We start from the raw sequence: 20,788 nt of genomic DNA on the forward strand, positions 1-20,788 counted from the left end.
TTTGGTGTGTATTGCTTTCTGTAATCTAAGAAACTGGCCGGGCATGGTGGCTGGCACCTGTAATCCTAACACTTTCAGAGGCCAAGGCAGGCAGATCAATTGAGGTCAGGAGTTCGAGTCCAGCCTGGCCAACATGGAGAAACAATGTCTCTATTAAAAATACAAAAATTAGCCGGGAGAGGTGGTGCGCGCCTGTAATGCTAGTTACTCAGGAGGCTGAGGCCGGAGAATCACTTGAACCCAGGAGGTGGAGGTTGTACTGAGCCGAGATCATGTCGCTGCACTCCAGCCTGGGTGACAGAGCGAAACTCTGACTTAATTTAAAAAAACAAAAAAACAACAAAAAACCTTTGCCTTATTTGTCTTATTCTAAAGTCATTATGATTGTTTCCTATGTTTTCCTTTAAAAGCTTAATTCATTTAGTTTTATGTTTAAGTCCACTATCCATCTCAAATTCATTTTTGTGGATGGCGGAGGTGATTTTTTTTTTCTTTATGGATCTCCAGTATTCCAGCAGTACCATTTGTGAAAAAGATTTTCCTTTCCTCGTTGGATCACTTTGGTGTTTTAGTCAAAAATCAAATGACTGTTTTAAGTGCAGGTCTATTTCTGTTCCCTCTTTTGTTGCACTGATCAATTTTTTAATCCTTACATCAGTACTATACTGTCTTTTTAGTAAGGTTTGAAGTAAGGTAGAGTCATTTGCATGTCTCTTACGCTATCAAATTTTACAAAACAAAGCAAAACAAAAAAACCCTCTGGAAATTAGGGATTGTGTTTATAACCTATAGCTCAATTTGGGGAGAATGCCAATTCTGAACAGTATGGTCTCTTTGAATTCATAAACAGGGTATCATAGTATACCCGTCAATTTATTTAGGTTGCGTTTGGTTTCTCAACTTTTTTTTTTTTTTTTTTTGGTGTAGCAGTCTTCCAAATCTTCTGTTAAATGTGTTCCCATGTATTTGGGTTTTTGGAGCTGTAGTAAACAGAATTTTAAAACTTTTATTTTCCAATTTTGTCCTGTACATAAAAATAAAATTGATTTTTGCATGTTACCCTTGGCTGATTTATTAAAAATCTGTGTTTCACAGAGTGTTTTTAAAAAATATCCACTGCCTCTTTCCTAGGTCATGCCTTTATCACCTTGTCCCTGAACAGTTAGAATAGCTTCTCCATTGGTCTCACTGCTCTGGTACTATACCACTTCGTGTCTGTTCCTAGCTCAGAACTCTTCAGTGATTCTTTGGTTTCTGTAGATTAAAGTTCAACAGACTAAGTATGGCATTTATGACTTTCCGCAATCTAGTCTCTATTCCAACCTTATCTCTTTCTACTCCTGTGTGAACTCTATGTAGCAGGTTTTCTTCTCCTAAGCCTTTGCTGGCGTGGTGCTTCAACTCAAATTCTTTCCCCATTCACTCGCCCATCTAAGTTCTCCTAACCCTGAGAATATATCGTGTATTCATTAGTAGGTGCTCCCCATTCTCCCTGGCCTTAGCAATCGCTCCTCTAGTTTGGCCATGGATTTGCCTATTCTGGACATTTCATGTAAATAGAATCATATAATATGTGGGCTTTTGCAACTAACTTTTTTCTCTAAGCATACTATTTTCAAGGTTCATGTTGTTGCGTGTATCAGTACTTTATTCTTTTTTATGGCCAAAAAAATTGCATTGTATGTATGTATTGGCATACTCCATTTTGTTGCACTTTGTCTTATTGTGTTTTACAGATATTGTGATTTTTATTTTTTTTACAAATTGAAGATTTGTGAGAACACTGTGTCAAGCAAATCTATTGGCACCATTTTTCCAACAGTATGTTCTCCCTTTTCTCCCTTCATTTCTGTCAGCATTTTTTTTTTAGCAGTATTGTATTGTATTGTTTATTTGTTTATTTATTTATTTATTTTGAGATGGAGAGTCTCTGTCACCCAGGCTGGAGTGCAGTGGTGCAATCTTGGCTCACTACAACCTCTGCCTCCCGAGCTCAAGCAATTCTCCTGCCTCAGCCTCCCGAGTAACTGGCATTACAGGCACCTGCCACCATGCCCGGCTAATTTTTTGTATTTTTAGTAGAGATGGAGTTTCTCCATGTTGGCCAGGCTAGTCTCGAACTCCTGACCTCAAGTGGTTCTCCTGCCTTGGCCTCCCAGAGTGCTGGGATTACAGGCATGAGCCACTGTGCCCGGCCAGCAATAACATATTTTAAAATTAAGGTATGTACGTTGTTTTCTTAGACCTAACACTATTATACTCTTAAAAGACTACAGTATAGTATATAAGCATAACTTTTTTTTTTTTTTTTGCAACGGATTCTTGCTCTGTTGCCAGGCTGAAGTGCAGTGGTGCGATCTCAGCTCACAGAAACCTCTACCTCCCAGGCCCAAGCGATTCTCCTGCCTCAGCCTCCCGAGTAGCTGGGATTATAGGCACGTGCAACCACACCTGGCTAATTTTTGTATTTTTAGTAGAGACGGGGTTTCACCATGCTGGCCAGAATGGTCTCGATCTCCTGACCTCATGATCCACCCATCTTGGCCTCCCAAAGTGCTCACATTACAGGCCTGGGCCACTACGCCCGGCCATAAGCATAATGCCCAGTACATAAGCATATTTACTGGGAAACCGAAAAATTGGTGTGACTCACTTCTTTGCAATATTGGCTTTATTTTTTTCTGGAACCAAAGCCATGATATCTCCAAAGTATGTCCGTATCATATTTTATCTATTAGTTGAAGAACATTTGGGTTGCTTTCACTTTCTATTAATACTGCTATGTGCGTTTGTGTATACAAGTTATTTGATACATATATGAATCGAGTAGAATCCTATGCCACTCATGAATTTATTTCCTGCTATTTTTTAAAAATATTCTGTAGCTTGAGCATTAGGCTTTATGCTGTGCTCCTATATAATAGTCAAAATACAAGCTGATTTTTTAAAAAATGGCAATAAATGTATTTGTATGTGTAGGGAGTCTCCAACTTAAAGAGGGGTTTTCTAAAAGTTCATCTGTTAGTGGAACTCAGGTTATATTACTTTATAAATAAAAATAGGTGTGGATCTCAGGTCAAACAATAAAAATACATTTAGGTACAATTGGAATGCTAAGAACAGTTTTTATTCATTTATGAAATAGTTTAGTTTCACGTCAAGAGAAATTACCTGGCTCATTGCCCTTCTCTTTGGAGTTCTGGTGGTGGTATGTCAGTCATGGTAAATAAAAACAGGATGAATTGTTTCATATTGTTCTAATTGTCTCAGCAGGCATCACTAATCTCTGTCAGTAGAGTATTAGTCTGTACTGTATATAAGTGCTAGTAACTGAGGACCAAAATGATTGTTTATGTTCTAGAAGTGTATTAAAGTAAAAATTCCATCTTGAAACAAACAAGAAAATGCCTTTATTGGATTCTTCCTAAATATTACTGAAGTGACATTACTGTAACATCTGCCTAAAATTAAGATTAGAAATAAAAATTTTATTTGGTAACTAAACCTTAGATGAGAAAATAATTTTACCTATATTGGCAGGTAAGTAGTCATTTACTATAAGGTAAAATTGAGAGTGGTATTAATGTGGCAAGATTACATTGATATCTTAATAATGCTCAAACAGAAAAGCTTTTTTTTTTTCTTTTTTGAGATGGAGTCTCACTCTGTCACCCAGGCTGGAGTGCAGTGACATGATCTTGGCTCAGTGCAACCTCCACCTCCCAGATTCAAGTGATTCTCCTGCCTCAGCCTCCTTAGTAGCTGAAATTACAGGCACCCGCCACCACGTCTGGCTAATTTTTATAGTTTTAGTAGAGACAGGGTTTCACCATGTTGGCCAGGATGGTCTTGAACTCCTGACCTCAAGTTATCTGCCCACCTAGGCCTCCGAAAGTGTTGGGAGTATACAGGCATGAGCCACCGTGCCCAGCCAGAAAAGCTTTTAAAAGATAATTCTAATTGCTTATGTCAGTCAAGTCACTAATTTTTTTTTTATTTTTAATTTTAGATACAAAAGTTTTGCAGTACTATTTCAATCTAGGATTGCAGGTAAGTGCCATGTTAAAATTTATTTGATAAGCCCTATTTTCAAAGTATAGACCGTTTTGATAATCACCTCAAAAGCCAAAAGCACTAAGGGGACTAAAAATTTTATTTCTGTCTAAGAGATCTCTGAAGATGATATAGTTCAGTTGTATGCTTTAGCCTCCAGTGCTTTAGTTTCTCTTATAAAATAGTTGTTAAAACTGAAGAGAGGAGGGGTACTGGGCTGTAAGCAGCATAATCAGCATATATTAGATGAGCCATCATATTTAACATTACATGCTAACTTTCACTGTGGTGTTCTGTCTCAAAATAAATGAATTATCCTAAAATACTTTTATGACTATCTTTCCATTTTATGTGAAAATTAGACAAATTCGAAGAAATTTAAGGCACTGTATTTTGTTCTTTGAAACCAATGAGAACAAAGACACAACGTACCAGAATCTTCGAGACACAGCTAAAGCCGTGTTTAGAGGGAAATTTATAGCACTAAATACCCACATGAGAAACCGGGAAATATCTAAAATCAACACCCTAACATCACAATTAAAAGAACTAGAGAAGCAAAAGCAAACAAATTCAAAAGCTAGCAAAAGACAAGAAATAACTAAGATCAGAGCAGAGCTGATAGAGACACAAAAAACCCTTCAAAAAATCTGAATCCAGGAGCTGGTTTGTTTTGAAAAGATTAACAAAATAGATAGACCATTAGCCAGGTGAATAAAGAAGAAAAGAGAGAAGAATCAAATAGACACAATGAAAAATGATACCACAGAAATACAAACTGCCATCAGAGAATACTATAAACACCTCTATGCAAATAAACTAGAAAATCTAGAAGAAACGGATAAATTCCTGGACACACACACCCTCCCAAGACTAAACCAGGAAGAAGTCAAATCCCTGAGTAGACCAATAACAAGTTCTGAAATTGAGGCAGTAATTAATAGCCTACCAACCAAAAAAAGTCCAGGACCAGATGGATTCACAGCCCAATTCTACCAGAAGTACAAAGAGGACCTAGTACCATTCCTTCTGACCGATTCCAATCAATAGAAAGAGAGGGACTCCTTTCTAACTCATTTTATGAAGCCAACATCATCCTGATACCAAAACCTGGCAGAGACACAACAAAAGAAGAAAATTTCAGGCCAATATCCCTGATGAACATCGATGTGAAAATCCTCAATAAAATACTGGCAAACCAAATCCAGCAGCACATTGAAAAGCTTATCCACCACAATCAAGTCGGCTTCATCCCTGGGATGCAAGGGTGGTTCAACATATGCAAATCAATAAATGTAATCCATCACATAAACAGAACCAATGACAAAAACCACATGATTATCTCAATAGATGCAGAAAAGGCCTTCTATAAAATTCAACACCCCTTCATGCTACAAACTCTATAAACTAGGTATTGATGGAATGTATCTCAAATTAATAAGAGCTATTTATGACAAACCCACAGCCAATATCATACTGAATGGGCAAAAGCTGGAAGCATTCCCTTTGAAAACCGGTACAAGACAAGGATGTCCTCTCTCACCACTCCTATTCAGCACAGTATAGGAAGTTCTGGCCAGGGCAGTCAGGCAAGAGAAAGAAAGGGTATACGAATAGAAAGACAGGAAGTCACATTGTCTTTGTTTGCAGATGACATAACTATATTTTAAAAACCCCATTGTCTCAGCCTAAAAACTCCTTAAGCTGATAAGCAACTTCAGCAAAGTCTGAAGTTGTGTACAACACAAAATCTGTGTGCAAAAATCACAAGCATTTCTATACACCAGTAATAGCCAAATCATGAGTGAATTCCCATTCAAAATTGCTACAAAGAGAATAAAATACCTAGGAATCCAACTTACAAGGGATGTGAAGGACCTCTTCAAGGAGAACTACAAATCACTGCTCAATGATATAAGAGAGGACACAAACAAAGGGAAAAACATTTCATGATTATGGATAGGAAAAATCAGTATCATGAAAATGGCCATACTGCCCAAAGTAATTTATAGATTCAATGCTATTCCCAGCAAGCTACCAATGACTTCCTTCACAGAATTAGAAAAAACTACTTTTAATTTCATATGGAACCAAAAAGAGTCCATATAGCCAAGACAATCCCAAGCGAAAAGAATAAAGCTGGAGGCATCATGCTATCTGACTTCAAACTATTTTACAAGGCCACAGTAACCAAAACAGCATGGTACTGGTACCAAAACAGGTATATAGACCAATAGAACAGAACAGAGGACTCAGAAATAACACCACACATCTACAACCATCTGATCTTTGGCAAACCTGACAAAAACAAGCAATGGGGAAAGGATTCCCTATTTAATAAATGGTGCTGGGAAAACTGGCTAACCATATGCAGAAAACTGAAACTGGACCCATTCCTTACACCTTATACAAAAATTAACTCAAGATGGATTAAAGACTTAAATGTAAGACCTAAAACCATAAAAATCCTAGAAGAAAACCTAGGCAATACCATTCAGGACATAGGCATGGGCAAAAACTTCATGACTAAAACACCAAAAGCAATGGCAACAAAAGCAAAACTAAAATTGACAAGTGGGATCTAATTTAACTAAAGAGCTTCTGCACAGCAAAAGAAACTATCAGTGTGAACAGGCAACCTACAGAATGGGTGAAAATTTTTGCAATCTATCCATCTGACAAAGGGCTAATATCCAGAATCTACAAGGAACTTAAACAAATTTACAAGAAATAAACAACCCCATCAAAAAGTGGGTGAAGAATATGAACAGACACTTTTCAAAGAAGACATTTATGTGGCCAACAAACATGAAGAACTCATCACTGGTCATTAGAGAAATGCAAATCAAAACCACAGTGAGATACCATCTCATGCCAGTTAGAATGGCAGTCATTGAAAAGTCAGGAAACAACAGATGCTGGAGAGGATGTGGAAAAATAGGAACACTTTTACACTGCTGGTTGGAGTGTAAATTAGTTCAACCATTGTGGAAGACAGTGTGGCAATTCCTCAAGGATCTAAAATGAGGAATACAATTTGATTCAGCAATCCCATTACTGGGTATATACCCAAAGGATTATAAATCATTTTATAAAGACACATGCACATGTTTGTTTACTGCAGCACTATTCACAATGCCAAAGACTTGGAACCAACTCACATGCCCATCAATGATAGACTGCATAAAGAAAATGTGGCACATATACACCATGGAATACTATGCAGCCATAAAAAAGAATGAGTTCATGTCCTTTGTAGGGACATGGATGAAGCTGGCAACCATTCTCAGCAAACTGTCACAAGGACAGAAAACCAAACACCGCATGTTCTCATAAGTGGGAGTTGAGAACAGTGAGAACATACGGGCACAGGGAGGTGAACATCACACATTGGGGCCTGTCGGGGGGGTTGGGGGCAAGGGGAGGGAGAGCATTAGGACAAATACCTAATGTAGGTGACGGATTGATGGGTGTAGCAAACCACCATGGCACATGTGTACCCATGTAACAAACCTGCGTGTTCTGCATGTGTATCCCAAAACTTGTATAATAAATATGAAAATCAAAATAGCTGTATTTTTAAAGCACTCGTGTTCATAGATGCTTGCTCAACACTTTTTTCACCACTCCCCTGAGTTGTAGAGGCAGGTGGGTACTGACAAATGTCTTTATCAGTGAAAGATGTCTCTGAGTTGAGGTGAGAGCTCTTTTATTTTAGTCTTTCAGGGATCACTTTCCCTCTGAAATACACTTGACTTAAAATGTAACAAGATGGCATATTTACTGAAAGGAATAATGCATCTTAAGATCTGTCAGATGATGATAAACTCTATGCTCTCCTGGATAATGCTCAGATTAGTTCATATTCTGTGACACTGATTTCCCTGAAGCTTTAGACATGTCAGTGCCAAGAAAACTGTCTTCCCAAATAGTATACATCTATAAGTTGAGAGTAATGGGGTGGGTTTTTGTTCTTTGAGACTATTTTTCCTAAATTTAGTTTCAAGAATTGATAAACCGCTTGCCCCTTCTGTTAGTTTATTATAGTCACATGTGGAAACTTTGTAATCTATTTCACTTAAGCATTTAAAAATATTCTCCTGCCTTTTACATCATGGAATACCAGGAGATGCTGAATAGATATTTCAATATTTTTCTTATTAGAAATCATAGTATCCATTGTAGTACATTTTGAAAATACTATGGTATAAAGAAAACTAAAATCACCTCTATGATCACTGTATACTTTTATATATTTTCTTACAATTTTGTATTTTACAAACTACAGATTATGCTGTATAATTTTTTAATCTTTTAACAATACAAGCATTTTTTCTTTAAATATTTGACAGCATGATTTTCGTTGCCTGTATAATATTTCATTACGGGTATATAATTTATCCAGTTCCCTGTTGTTAAATACTATGTGCAATGTTTTTTGCTTTTAAAAATACTATAAAAGACACCTTTGTATACAGGTCTTTTAGATGATTTCCTAAAAGAATTCTTAGGTTTAAATATGAGATACAAATGCTGCAAAAGATCCCAAAGTTCTAATAGAGAACAGACTGTCAAGTTTTTAGGTCAAAAAAGTCATTGCTACCTCACCTGAAAATCATGGCCCAATTCTTACTTTTTTTTTTTTTTTTTTTTTGTCTGTGGGGAACTGTATTACATTAAGAATAGAGAAAAGTAAAGTTTCTGGTTTTTTTGTTGCCCTTTCTTGCTCAAGTGCTATTACCACAGCTACTGGCACTCCATGGTCTATGTGCCACAGATGCAGCAGCAGCTTCATGTAGAGAATTATCCAGTCTATACTGAGCCACCTCTGGTGGATCAAACCGTTCCTCAATTCTACAGTGAGATGAGGAGAGAAGATGGCATACAGGCGGAAGCATCAGCAAATGGTGAGTATGTAATGAGATTGCCAGCAAGAAACACAGTTGGATTTTATTGTGTGTAATTCAATAATAGCTTTCAGGCCGGGCACGGTGGCTCACACTTGTAATCCCAGCACTTTGGGAGGCCAAGGCGGGCGGATCACAAGGTCAGGAGATCGAGACCACGGTGAAACCCCGTCTCTACTAAAAATACAAAAAAATTAGCCGGGCGTGGTGGCGGGCGCCTGTAGTCCCAGCTACTCGGAGAGGCTGAGGCAGGAGAATGGTGTGAACCTGGGAGGCGGAGCTTGCAGTGAGCCGAGATTGCGCCACTGCACTCTAGCCTGGGCGACAGAGCGAGACTCCGTCTCAAAAAAAAAAAAAAAAAATAGCTTTCATATATTTCATCAGGTCCATATACTACACCAGTGATTCTCAAAGCATGATATGTGGACCTCTTGTGGTCCCTAAGACTCTTTCAAGGGATTCATGAGGTCAGAAGTGTTCACAATAATACTAAGATTTTATTTGCCCCTTTCACTGGCTTGCATTTTCATTGAGGGCATAGAAACCAGTGGTGGGTAAAACTGCTGGCACCTAAGCACAAGTTGGTACTGACCCCAGACTCTGCTAGTAATCAGTGTTTTTCTCACTGCCACACACCCATGGTACCAAAATGGCCAATCTTATTTTTTTTGTTTAATCAAAGACATCTTTACTAAATTTTTATCCTTGAATAGTTGTATTTTTCTTTGTGACAAAAATGAAACTACTTATAAAACACTTCTGCATACTAAATGAAGTATAATGATTAACTTAAGGAAAAAGACTTGTGCTGTTATGAGTTGTACTTGCTGACTTGAAAGAGGGATAAACTATCATTATTCACACTTAGTTGATCTGGCCGGCATTTTCTTAAATGAACAAAGTGAGCCTGTCACTTTAGGATAAATAACTAGTAATATTTGTTGTCAAAGATACAATTTTAGCTTTCAAATAAAAATTAGAATTTTGGAAAACATGTGTCTTCCACCATGAGCTTGACACCTTCCCACCAATTAAAACTCCTATAATAAGATAAGTAGAGCTGAATGTAGTTTCTTAAATTGTATGAGGAAATGTGTCAACATTTGGAAGATCTGCATAACTCAGTGAAGGAAGAGTTTCCCAATTACCAATGCATGATATGACCAAGGTGTGATTTTGTAACAGATCTTTCCAAGTGCAAGATAAAACAGTGGATTTTAATGTAACAGAGCATGAAAAATCCACATTGCTAGTGACCTTTGAGGAACTACCACTTATGTAGTTTGGGTGTAGCATCAAAGAATATCTACAATTATCTGAAAGGCTAGGTATTAAAATACTTCACTGAGCCGGGTGCAGTGGTTCACGCCTATAATCCCAGCACTTTGGGAGGCTGCGGCAGGTGGATCACCTGAGGTCAGGAGTTCATACCTGACTTGCCGGCGTTGTAACAAGAACTAATTGGGACCTTATGTATAAGTATACTATTACCTGGTGCATATTAGGAATACTAATTTCTCTCTTCCTATCCATTTTTAAAGCATATTACAGTGTCAATCTTTTTTTTTAATTTTGTGCAATATACCTTTTATAGAGCTATTTTTAATTGTAGTTAACTATGAGGCAGTGGCAGTCTTAATTTCACAGAGTTAATCTAAGCCCAAGTAATGAATTTTTTTTTGGTCTAATGTGTACACTCATTATAGCAAGATTAAAACAGCATTTATTTCTAGTGGAACTGACTCATGGCAAAAATGCTATGAAATTCAAATTTGATCTTAATGACATTCAGGAGATGACACTTTTAGGGTGTTCTTCAGAACTATACTTTTGGGTATAGACCAGAATGTCTAGACACCTGAGTCTTTCATTGCTAAATGGTTATTCTGATGATGTATACTGTAAAACTATTGGATAACTCGATTGTGACCACCTCTTACAATAATTTAATTAACTAGAAGGACTTTGGAGAATATTTATGTATTTAGCTTGTTGATACCTAAATCATCCCAGAAAGATAGCTGTCTGTACATTGAACAGATTTGACACATATATTTCACAGTTTTTTAATTTGGAAATTTTCATATTATCTTTAGTCATTATTTGTATTTAAAGTACTCCTGCTGCAATTGCTGTGATCTTTCTTATAGTTAATAAATTTTATTTTCACACATAAGAACATCCACTTTTTGTTGCATGGGGTTCTGTTTTGGTGAATATTTGTATATAAAGTAGACTGTGTACATTCCTTCTTTCAGATACTTTTCCGAATGCTGATTCTTCATCTGTCCCTCATGGAGCAGTCTATTATCCAGTAATGTCAGATCCCTATGGGCAGCCACCTTTGCCAGGTTTTGACTCCTGCCTTCCGGTTGTGCCAGATTATTCCTGTGTTCCCCCCTGGCATCCAGTTGGTACAGCATATGGTGGTGGTTCTCAAATTCATGGTGCTATAAATCCTGGGCCAATTGGCTATATTGCTCCATCTCCCCCAGCTTCTCATGTACCTCAGGGTATGTGAGATCCAGCAGTATGAAGTATTCTTGCACTGCCATTTTCTTGCTGTTTTTGTTTTTAAAAAGTATTTTATGTTAGTCGTTAAATGATTTAGGTGATTAGTGTTTACTATTGTATTTGTCTTTAAAATTATTTTATCTTTTGATTTAAAATAGTACTTTAAAATTAAGGGGTATTATTTTGGGCTGTGACTAAGGAAATTGAGATGGATGTACAACTAGCCCCATATTGAGCATACTTCATTGTATTCAGCTGTTTTCCTATCAGCCATTTGTCAGCTTTATATTAGCTGATGGTAACAATTGATAAAATGAATATAAAGTATTTCGTTGGTTCAGAAATCACACATCATATTAAACCATGCAGAATTGGAATAACTTCCACTTTTTTCTAGAAAGTAAAACCAAGGGTCTTTGCTTCTGGGTAACTCACTTAATATTAAATTAAAGAGCTCTTCAGGTTTCTTGAGAATTGTCTGAAGCCAGTTGCATTCTGTGATATCAGTTTTGAAGGCACATGGTTCTCTGCTTTAGATTTATCCCATACGCTATTGTTTAATACTGGATGTATGTAAGTGTTTTACTGCACTGTATTGATTGGTGTCTTTTGCACAGTTAGCAGTAAATAAAAATTAGCATTTAAAATTGCCAAAACGAGTGGGATTTTTTCTTTTTGCGTTTTCATGTCAGCAAAGAGTACCAGACATTTGATTGTTTCAACATGTTTTTTCTCTGGCATTTTGGTTGCAAAAGAATGTGAATTTTTAGCATGAACTGGTGGGGAGTAGTTGCAGGGCCACTTGAGATGTTATTTAATCTAGAGTCATTGCAGCACATACTACCATATCTATGCCTTTTCTCCAGAAAATGTTCCTTTTATGTTGTGTGTGTGTGTGTGTGTGTGTGTGTGTGTGTGTGTGTGTGTTTTAAAGCATTTATAACCCTCTTATAGAACTTCAGACTTCTCATTATCCTATACTTTCAATAGTTGTAGGAGCCAGGGGAAAACTCCTTCACCCTCTAAAGGTTCACCAAAAACTCAGCTCACAAAAGGCAGATAAAGAGAAAGGGCATACAAATTTTATTAATGTGTACATGGGAACCTTCAGAATGAAGACCCAAAAATACAGGGGAAATCGTCCATTTTTATGCTTAGCTTCAACGAAGTATGGACAGCCATGTAGAAATATGATTGGACAAAAAGGGTATGATCTGCTAATGGACTTGAGTAGGGGAAACCCAACAAGGCTTGTTTGTATTCTTGGCCTCTCTGAGCACACATTCCTTCCTTCCAGGTGTGGGACAGGATCCTTTCTGAAATAGGGGGTCTTATGACAGTCAAACCAGGTAGATCAGATAATTTTTTATGACCAGTTTTTACACAGAAAGGTGGAGTAATATTTTTAGGTTTTAGAAAAGTTAGAGTAATATTTTTAGGTTTTATGGCTGGCTTTCAGGAAAAAGAGGTTCTGGTTTCTATGACCCACCTTGGGGAAGAGGGATTCTAGTTTCTGTGGCTAGCTTTGGGGAAAAAGGAGACTGAGAGACAGGAGGGCAGGAGAAGGTCAGAGAAAAACTTGCTGCTGAGGCCTTCATTCGGGGGTATTGTTTTCTGAGTCCAGACATTGTCACATCTTACCATTTTTGTTTTTAGACTTAATCTTGTATCTCTGAAGGCCTGGCTTGTCTTTGGCTTGCTGTGAGACACATTTCATCATCCTTTTTTGCCTTCTCCCTTTCATCTAAAGACCACAAGATGTTCTGTATTGATTAGTTCTTCTCTGAGGGGCAAATCGTCCTGAATGCTTTGCTCTGTCTCACCTGACAAACAGCTATTTAAAAAGTGTTCTTTGTTTGCCACAAAACCTATTTATATCACTTTCTTAAAAGGTTATTTTTGTGAATCAGTCTCTCCTTTCCCCCTGTGGCTACACCCTGGCCAAAAAGAACAATTTGAGACATCAGAGCTTGAAGTACTTGAACAGTTGAAGGTACTGGAGTGGAACATTGCAAAGAAGATACATCTTCAATGTACTGTCCTCAAGATGATTGATATTGATGAGTTCTAAATAAGCCAGTGTACTAAAGGGTTCTGCTTCATAATAGACAGTACCCATTGGATTTGTTTTTGTATCCTTGATTTTAAGAAGGCCTTGCACTACAAGTTAGCATCTGACAACTTAAGGTGGATGGCAGTGCACTAATGTTTTAATAACAACCAACTGTGTGTACTAGTGTTTTAACTTCTCTGCTAACCTGGGTTCTCAATTTGTGCAGCCTGCAAATTGTGTTTTGCATAAAGGTTTGTTTTAGTCAAGCTTATAACATGGAACAGCCCCTTCCCAACATTTTTTGAATGTGCAAACATTTCTGAAGTATACATAATTCACAGAAAGTGATTGTCCTCTGTTTTCAGTTGTCAGTGGTTCACTAGCTTCTAAGGGGTGTTTTAGAAGGTTGTAGTCTTGAGAAATATGGGTTTGGAATTTGGCAGGTTTTGAGACAAGCACATCTGCCTTAGATTTCCAGTAGATTTGTTTTTATTTCAAACTTACATAATGCTGCCTTGACTTGTGCTCTATTACCAATTAATGAAATTTAATCATGATTGGCATTAACGTAACCTGAAAACAATGTGTGTACTAGATTGTGAACTATCAATTGAGGTCAGTATTTGTGGCCTGCTTAAATCATACAAGTTATCTTTGTTTATGTATTACAGTCAGTCTTCTCTAAGAAATAATCAAGGAGTGAGTCCTGGCCCTCCTATTGGGGGAGAGGTGAGGGTAACCTGTACTGCTTCAGAAGTCTGCAGTCGTTCTTGGAGGCAGCTGCCAGGTAAAAAGGAAGTGGTTTTTGTGATGAAAACCAAAAGAAAACCCTAACACTTAATCACCATCTAGGATAAACATAGTAGTAGACTTCTCCTTTTTACAGATTACCTCTTAAGTTGCTCTTATTACAAAAGGTATCCTGTCTTTTCTCTGCTTTTAACCAAATTTCATCCATTTAGAATTGTTTGGGGAAGGGAATATAAAGGCACTGTAATTTGTTTGGAACCCTTTACTTACAGCCCCTTCTTGACATAAATCTGGTTACGCTAAAGGTAAAAAGCTGGATAATTTCTCATAGCCAGGAAAAATAATTAAATTCATTTTTATGCTGTATATATTCTCAAAACTGATTGTGGCTTTCTGCCTTGATTAAGAGCAGATGAAAACATTGAGTTGGTTTTACTGTTGAAATTTAAGACTTATGAATTTAAAACAGCTTTCTTTTCCTTAAAGCTTATAATCAAGGCATAACCTTTCAATTAGCTTTGGATTTAAAAGGATAAACAAATCATGGGATTTTTTATGTGAACACCAGACATTCAGAACTTAGACAAATCTCCATGGATAATGAATGATATAGTCTATTGGGAAGGGTAGAGCATAAACTTAATCTAGACTTTTCTAAATCTGGGCCAAATTTAGTTCATTTCATATGAAACCTCCTTAAGGCCTTTTATATTTACGTTTATAATAAAGAATTTATATAAGAATTCAAGAGAACTAATAAAGGTTGAGCATCCCTAATCTGAAAATCTGAAGTGCTGCAAAATCTGAAACTTCTTGAGCACTGACTTGCTGCTCAAAGAAAATGTTGTTGGTGGCAACTTGGAATTTCGAATTAGGAATGCTCAACCAGTAAATATAAAGCAAATATTCTCAAACCTGAAAAATTTTGAAATTCCAAACACTTCTCGTCCCAAACATTTCAGATAAGGGATACTCAACCTATGTAGCAAGAGACAACCTCTTGTTTCCCTCCATCCTACCTAGAATATTAAGTTTCAGTAGGAGCAACTTGATTTAGAACACTTGTCTTCTCTCCTACGTCAATGACCAAAGGCAGTTTTCCTTAAAATGCTTTTCAGGGACATGGGGGGTGCCTGTGTGTGGGAGATGTAGCTTCAGGAAAGGATTGACCTGAGTTTAGGTAATGACCTACTGTGTGACTAAAACTGCTTTAGAGTGATTATGGGAGGTGCTTCAAAGTAATTTCAGGATGAGTATTATAGATGAAAGAACGTTAGCTGTGTGTCATTGAATAATTATCATTGAAACTTAGGTTCATTGTGCTATTTTGTTTGAAATTTTTGATAATAAAAACTACCTTGATAACCTGCCATCTGGAGAGGAGATGTTTGCTTATGAAGTTAGTGTGAGTTTGGGTTTTTTGAAATGTTGTCTTGAATCCTGAAAAGAATTAAACTTATAAGGTTGTAGAGAGGCTGTCACATAAGGTCTGCCCCTTAAAACATCTGGAGTTTTGGGGAAAGCTATAGGATGGAAAATGGATTCTTGAAATTCTGTAATTAACATTTGCTAGCTACACATAAAACTAGTTTACACATGACATTCATTTGTAGTGGAAACTAATTGAGGTAAGTGAACCAATTCTGGTTTTACAGTTTCAGTAATTGTTTTCCCAATAATCACCACTTTTTTTTTTTTTTTTTTTTTTTTTTTTTTTTTTTTTTTTTTGAGATGGAGTTTCCCTCTTGTCACCCAGGCTGGAGTGCAATGGTGCGATCTCGGCTCACCGCAACCTCCTCCTCCAGGGTTCAAGTGATTCTCCTGCCTCAGCCTCTGGAATAGCTGGGATTACAGGCATGTGCCACCACACCCGTCTAATGTTGTATTTTTAGTAGAGACGGGGTTTCTCCATGTTGGTCAGGCTGGTCTCAAACTCCCAACCTCAGATGATCCGCCCGCCTCAGCCTCCCAAAGTGCTGGGATTACAGGCATGAGCCACTGCGCCCGGCCGATCACCACCACTTTTGAGTTTACTTTTTTTCTTATAGCCGCTGGTGAGGAGGGGGGATCTTGGAAACAGGAAAATCTGACTGTTGTTTAGTTTTTTCCTGATAGGTGTCTCTTGCCACTGAATAGACCTTTTGTGAAGGGGGTGGAGTCATTACAAACAATATTGAGGTTAAACTGAATCAGTTCTTATGAATTCAGACCAGTCAGTGAATAAAAACGTTAAAATCTATTCTAGCCAAACATTATTGGTTCATAGTATTGATTTATTAGTGTTATATGGATGGTCAGTCCCCTCACATAATTAGCAAATCTTCCTTGCAAAACTTTTGGCTCTTTCCAGACTATATAATACAGGTTTTTCCAAATTGTTTGCAGAATTGTTGAAAAAATTCTACCCTAATACTAGATTTAAAATAATGTTTTATTTCCTTGCTCTGGTATATTGGCTGCCTCAAAGTGAAAATTTTTACCTTCATAAAAAGCTATTTTATATTCAGTTGTTTTGTTTGTTTTAGCAGTTGAAGTTTGTTTTGATTTTCTTTAATTCCTTTTAGCTCTGCTAAAATAGCTTCAACTACCCAAGAAGTTTTTCCTTTCCTGGTTGTTTTGAAACATGGCATAGGATTTTGTTAATTTAGTTCTTTTTCTTTACTCACTGCTTATTTTTTTCCAACATTTCCTTATAAAAATCTTTTAAACACAGAGAAGTTGAAGGAATTGTTCAGTTAACATCTGTATATTTACTACCTAAGTTCTATACTTAACATTTTCCTATACTTGCTTTTTCACATATCCATCTATAAGTCCTTATTTTTGATGCATTTCAAAGAAAATTGCAAACTTAAGTACAGATTACCTGTAAACATTTCATGCATATTGTTAACCAGAGTTCAATAGTTGTTAAAGATTTTTTTCTTTTGAGGTAAAGTTTACATGCAGTGAAATGCACAAATCTTAAGTGTTGGATGCAGTGAGGTTTGATAAATCACATACTTGTGAAACCCAAGCCCTGATCAAGATAACATTATCCCCAGGAAGTCTCTTCATGCTTCTTCCCAGTCAAATCTTTCTATCCCATTCCCCTGGGTAACCACTCTTGGTTCTGATTTTTCCCCAATTGATTAGTTTTCTGTTTTTCTAACTACATAAATGAAAGTATATGCTCTCTTGTGTAAGGCTTCTTTCAGCATAATGTATTTGAGATTTATCTGTGTTGTATCAAAAATTTATTGCTGAATGTTATTTTGTTGTATGGATATGCCATAGTTTATCCTTTTGATGGACACCTGGGCCGTTTCCAGTTTTTTTTACATGTTATAAATAAAGCTTCTATGGATATTTTTCTGTTAGTCTTTTTATGAGCACATGTTTTCATTTATCTTGGAATAGAATTGTTGGGTCATAGGTGAGGTGCATGTTTCATTTTTTTTTTATAAGAAACTGCAGGACATTTTTCTCAAGTGGTTGTACCATTTTAAACTCCCTTCAGCAATGTATGACAGTTCCAGTTTCTCATTACCATCAGCATATGATGGTGTCAGTGGCTTTTATTTTAGTCATTTTGGTGGATGTGTAGTAAGTGGTATTGAAAGGGGCCGGGCGGAGACCAAACTACACTGGTCGTGGTCAAGAGATCTTTATTGGAGGTATTGAGCGGAGAAGGAAGAGGAGAGAGAGAGGAGAAGGAAGAGAAGAGAGAGAGGACTGCTGGTGTGCTGGGTTTTATATCCCTTGGGCCTACGTGGATTGGGCTAGGGGCGGGCCCAAGGGAAGGCGGGAGACGCTTCTTTCTGATTGGCCCTCCTTTGGCGGGTTCAGACAGTGCCCGGTCAAGGAGGGGAGAAGAACCCGGAACCGGCCCCATCTTAAAGTACGGTGCCATTTTAAGGTACCCCATGTTACCTAATATTCCTCCCTTTTTGTTTTCTTAAATGGGGGAAAATGGGCGTCGTGGTTCATCTGGCTGCTTCGTGCTGAGTGGGGGCACTGTGGGGAGGGGGCACAGGGAAAACTGTCAGGGTTGTGCATGGGGTACAGTATAAGTCCATGAATGTTCCTTGTAGGTATAGGTCTTCTAATGACGTAAGCCAGTTGAGAGGTAAGGAGAGGTTGGTGATGAGCCAGCTATCTGTGCGAAGGCAGTTTAAGAACTGGCAAAAGCAGTAGGCTGTAGGTAGTGGAGTTGTAGTCATTTTGTAGGGCAATCTGCTTTAAGAAGAAAATAAAGAGGGAAAACATTAGTTATGTCTAAGAAAAGGACAGCTATGTTTAGCACCTGGTAGACCTACTTTTGGTGAGCAATGGGCTGTACAACGCAGGCTGGACAGCGTCTGGAGGACTGGTACCGGTTGTTTGGTGCGCTGACAGTTAACAGCATGAGACTGTCCCTGGATTCCACTGTGTCTTCGCAGGTCGCCAGGAGTTGATAATTTCTGAGGAGAAGCTGGTTAAATGTTTGGTTAGATATAGAATTAATTTGTTTTTTCATGAATTTTTTGAGGCAAGGCAGGAGTGCACCAAAGGCAAGGATGCCCATTACTGGGCCTAAAAGGGGAGAAGCCAGGCTATGAGGGGGGTCTTTAGGGCTTCCCATAAGGAGGCCTGGGACCTTACATCCATTAGTTTTCATTTGATTTGGTTGAGGTTTTTTATGTTGGTTTTAACTACTTGAGACTCATTAATGTAGTAACAGCAATTTTCTTGTAAGAAGATACAAGTACCTCCTTTTTTGGCCGTGAGTAAGTCAGTAGCGCGCCGATTTTGTAGGGTTACACCAGCTAGAGATGTGATTTGGCGTTGGAGGGCAGCTAAGGATTGTGCTGTTTCCTCGATGGCATCTTGCATTTGCGTCTGGAAATCTGAGAGTTGGGAAACACTATATCCTAGAGAGGTGGCGCCGAGTCCTGTTCCTAGGAGGGAGGTTGTTAGGGAAATTCCGAGCATGATGGGAAGGAAGATTGCGGCTAGTTTGGAGAGAGTTAGATCTTGGGTGATTGAATTGGTAGGCTTGTAAGCTTTCGGCGAAAGAGAGTAAGGTGAGTTGACTAATGTAGTCGATATACAGGGGCCGGGTAAGGAGGAGTTTGCAAAAGGTGGTGTTAAAAGCCTCGTGGTAGCTGCTGGTGTTGTAGCAAATGGGGAAACTGGAGTTTGTAAGGAGAAGAACATCAGAAATTGTAAAACTATTTGAGGGGGTAGATGACTTATTGGTGGGTATGGGCTCAGCTAAGGGAACGGCGGCAAGAGGGGGCTTGTTGAGGTTGGCGCATAGGAAACAATCGGAAGTGGGGACTTTGGAGGCATTTAATAGGTGTAATCCTTGGTTTAAGAAGAATAACCAAGAGGAACATAGAGGGGTTTGATTTGTTTGTGAGTCTAGTTGTGATTGTAGCTCGGTCTCTCCTTGGGCAATGTGTTTAATAATTTGGGAGAAGCCTTGTTGTGAGTCAGTCTTGAGGGATCGAGAGATGGTTATGGTTTGTGTGGGGTATGACCAAGCGTTACTGGGATATATGCCTCCTGTAACAGATTGGCCCCAGATGGGGTCTGTGGGGTTGGTGATGTGAATAGCATTTTGTTTGGTGGTGTAATATAAAAGGGGGTGTGTGTGCTAGTTTTCCGGGAAATCCACTGCATGACACAGCTTGACCACGGACAACTATAATTTTGGGGCCATTCGGTTTTGCAGGCTGTGTTGGTTTGTTGGTGTGGAAAGCAGATGGCAAAATGAAACATGTGGAAGAGGGGGTCTCACCCATTTTCTATCATGGAAATTTTGGGGAGGGGAAGATTAACTGTGGAAGCATTAATGGAGCACCGAGTGTGGCTGATAAAGTTGGTGCGTGTCCGTCTGTTTAGGTTATATGATTCTTTGACGGTGAAGAGATAGTATGGCTGGGAGGAGGGTTTATTGTTGGATGACAGTGAGGTGATGCAGAAGATGGGAAGCCAGAGAAGAGAACGTGGAAGATGCATGTGGGTGGATAGTTAGTCTTCTGAGATGGGAGGAAGTGAAGGCTTTTTTGAGATGCGGAGTTTGAGGGGATTGTCAGATATTGGTGTGCAGGTGTATTTGGTGGCTGTGGGAGTGCAGAGTATAATTTGGAGGAGGCCTTTCCACTTTGGGGTTAGGGGTATAGATTGTGTAGAGTTTGGTAAGGAGTAGAACACCCACTTCCCAGGTTTAAGGGGAAAAAAATGTTGCCGTACGTGATTTTAAAGGGAGACAACAGGGTAGGTGTTTTGGGAGGACCCGAAGTTTAAACAGGGCAGTGGGTAATAGTTTTACCCAATCTTGGTGTAGTTCTAGGGTAAGTTTGGTTAGAGTTTCCTTAAGGGTGCGGTTTATTCGCTCAACTTTGCTAGAGGATTGGGGATGGTAGGGGATGTGGAAGTGCCAGGGAATGTTGAGAGCAGTTGCAATGTTTTGTGAGATTTGGGATGTGAACTCGGAGCTATTGTCAGTTTGGAGAGAGGAGGGAATTCCGAACCGTGGCATGAT

At 38.3% G+C, this 20,788-nt stretch overlaps 1 protein-coding gene across 11 annotated transcripts in view; it reads left to right on the top strand.

Annotated features, from left to right (window-relative positions):
• The window catches only part of ALG13 (ALG13 UDP-N-acetylglucosaminyltransferase subunit), a 79,231-nt gene extending 67,101 nt beyond the window's left edge, over positions 1-12,130 (top strand). For all 11 annotated transcript variants that reach the window (XM_055267328.2, XM_055267331.2, XM_063634269.1 and 8 more), the window contains 3 exons: positions 4,010-4,050; positions 8,786-8,960; positions 11,219-12,130. In XM_055267328.2, coding sequence (XP_055123303.1) covers positions 4,010-4,050; positions 8,786-8,960; positions 11,219-11,481 — 479 coding nt within the window. In that variant the 3' untranslated portion in view covers positions 11,482-12,130. The remainder of the gene's footprint in view (positions 1-4,009; positions 4,051-8,785; positions 8,961-11,218) is intronic.
• Positions 12,131-20,788: the final 8,658 nt, after the last annotated feature.

Source organism: Symphalangus syndactylus, chromosome X, assembly GCF_028878055.3.
Source record: "Symphalangus syndactylus isolate Jambi chromosome X, NHGRI_mSymSyn1-v2.1_pri, whole genome shotgun sequence".
Lineage (NCBI taxonomy): Eukaryota > Metazoa > Chordata > Mammalia > Primates > Hylobatidae > Symphalangus > Symphalangus syndactylus.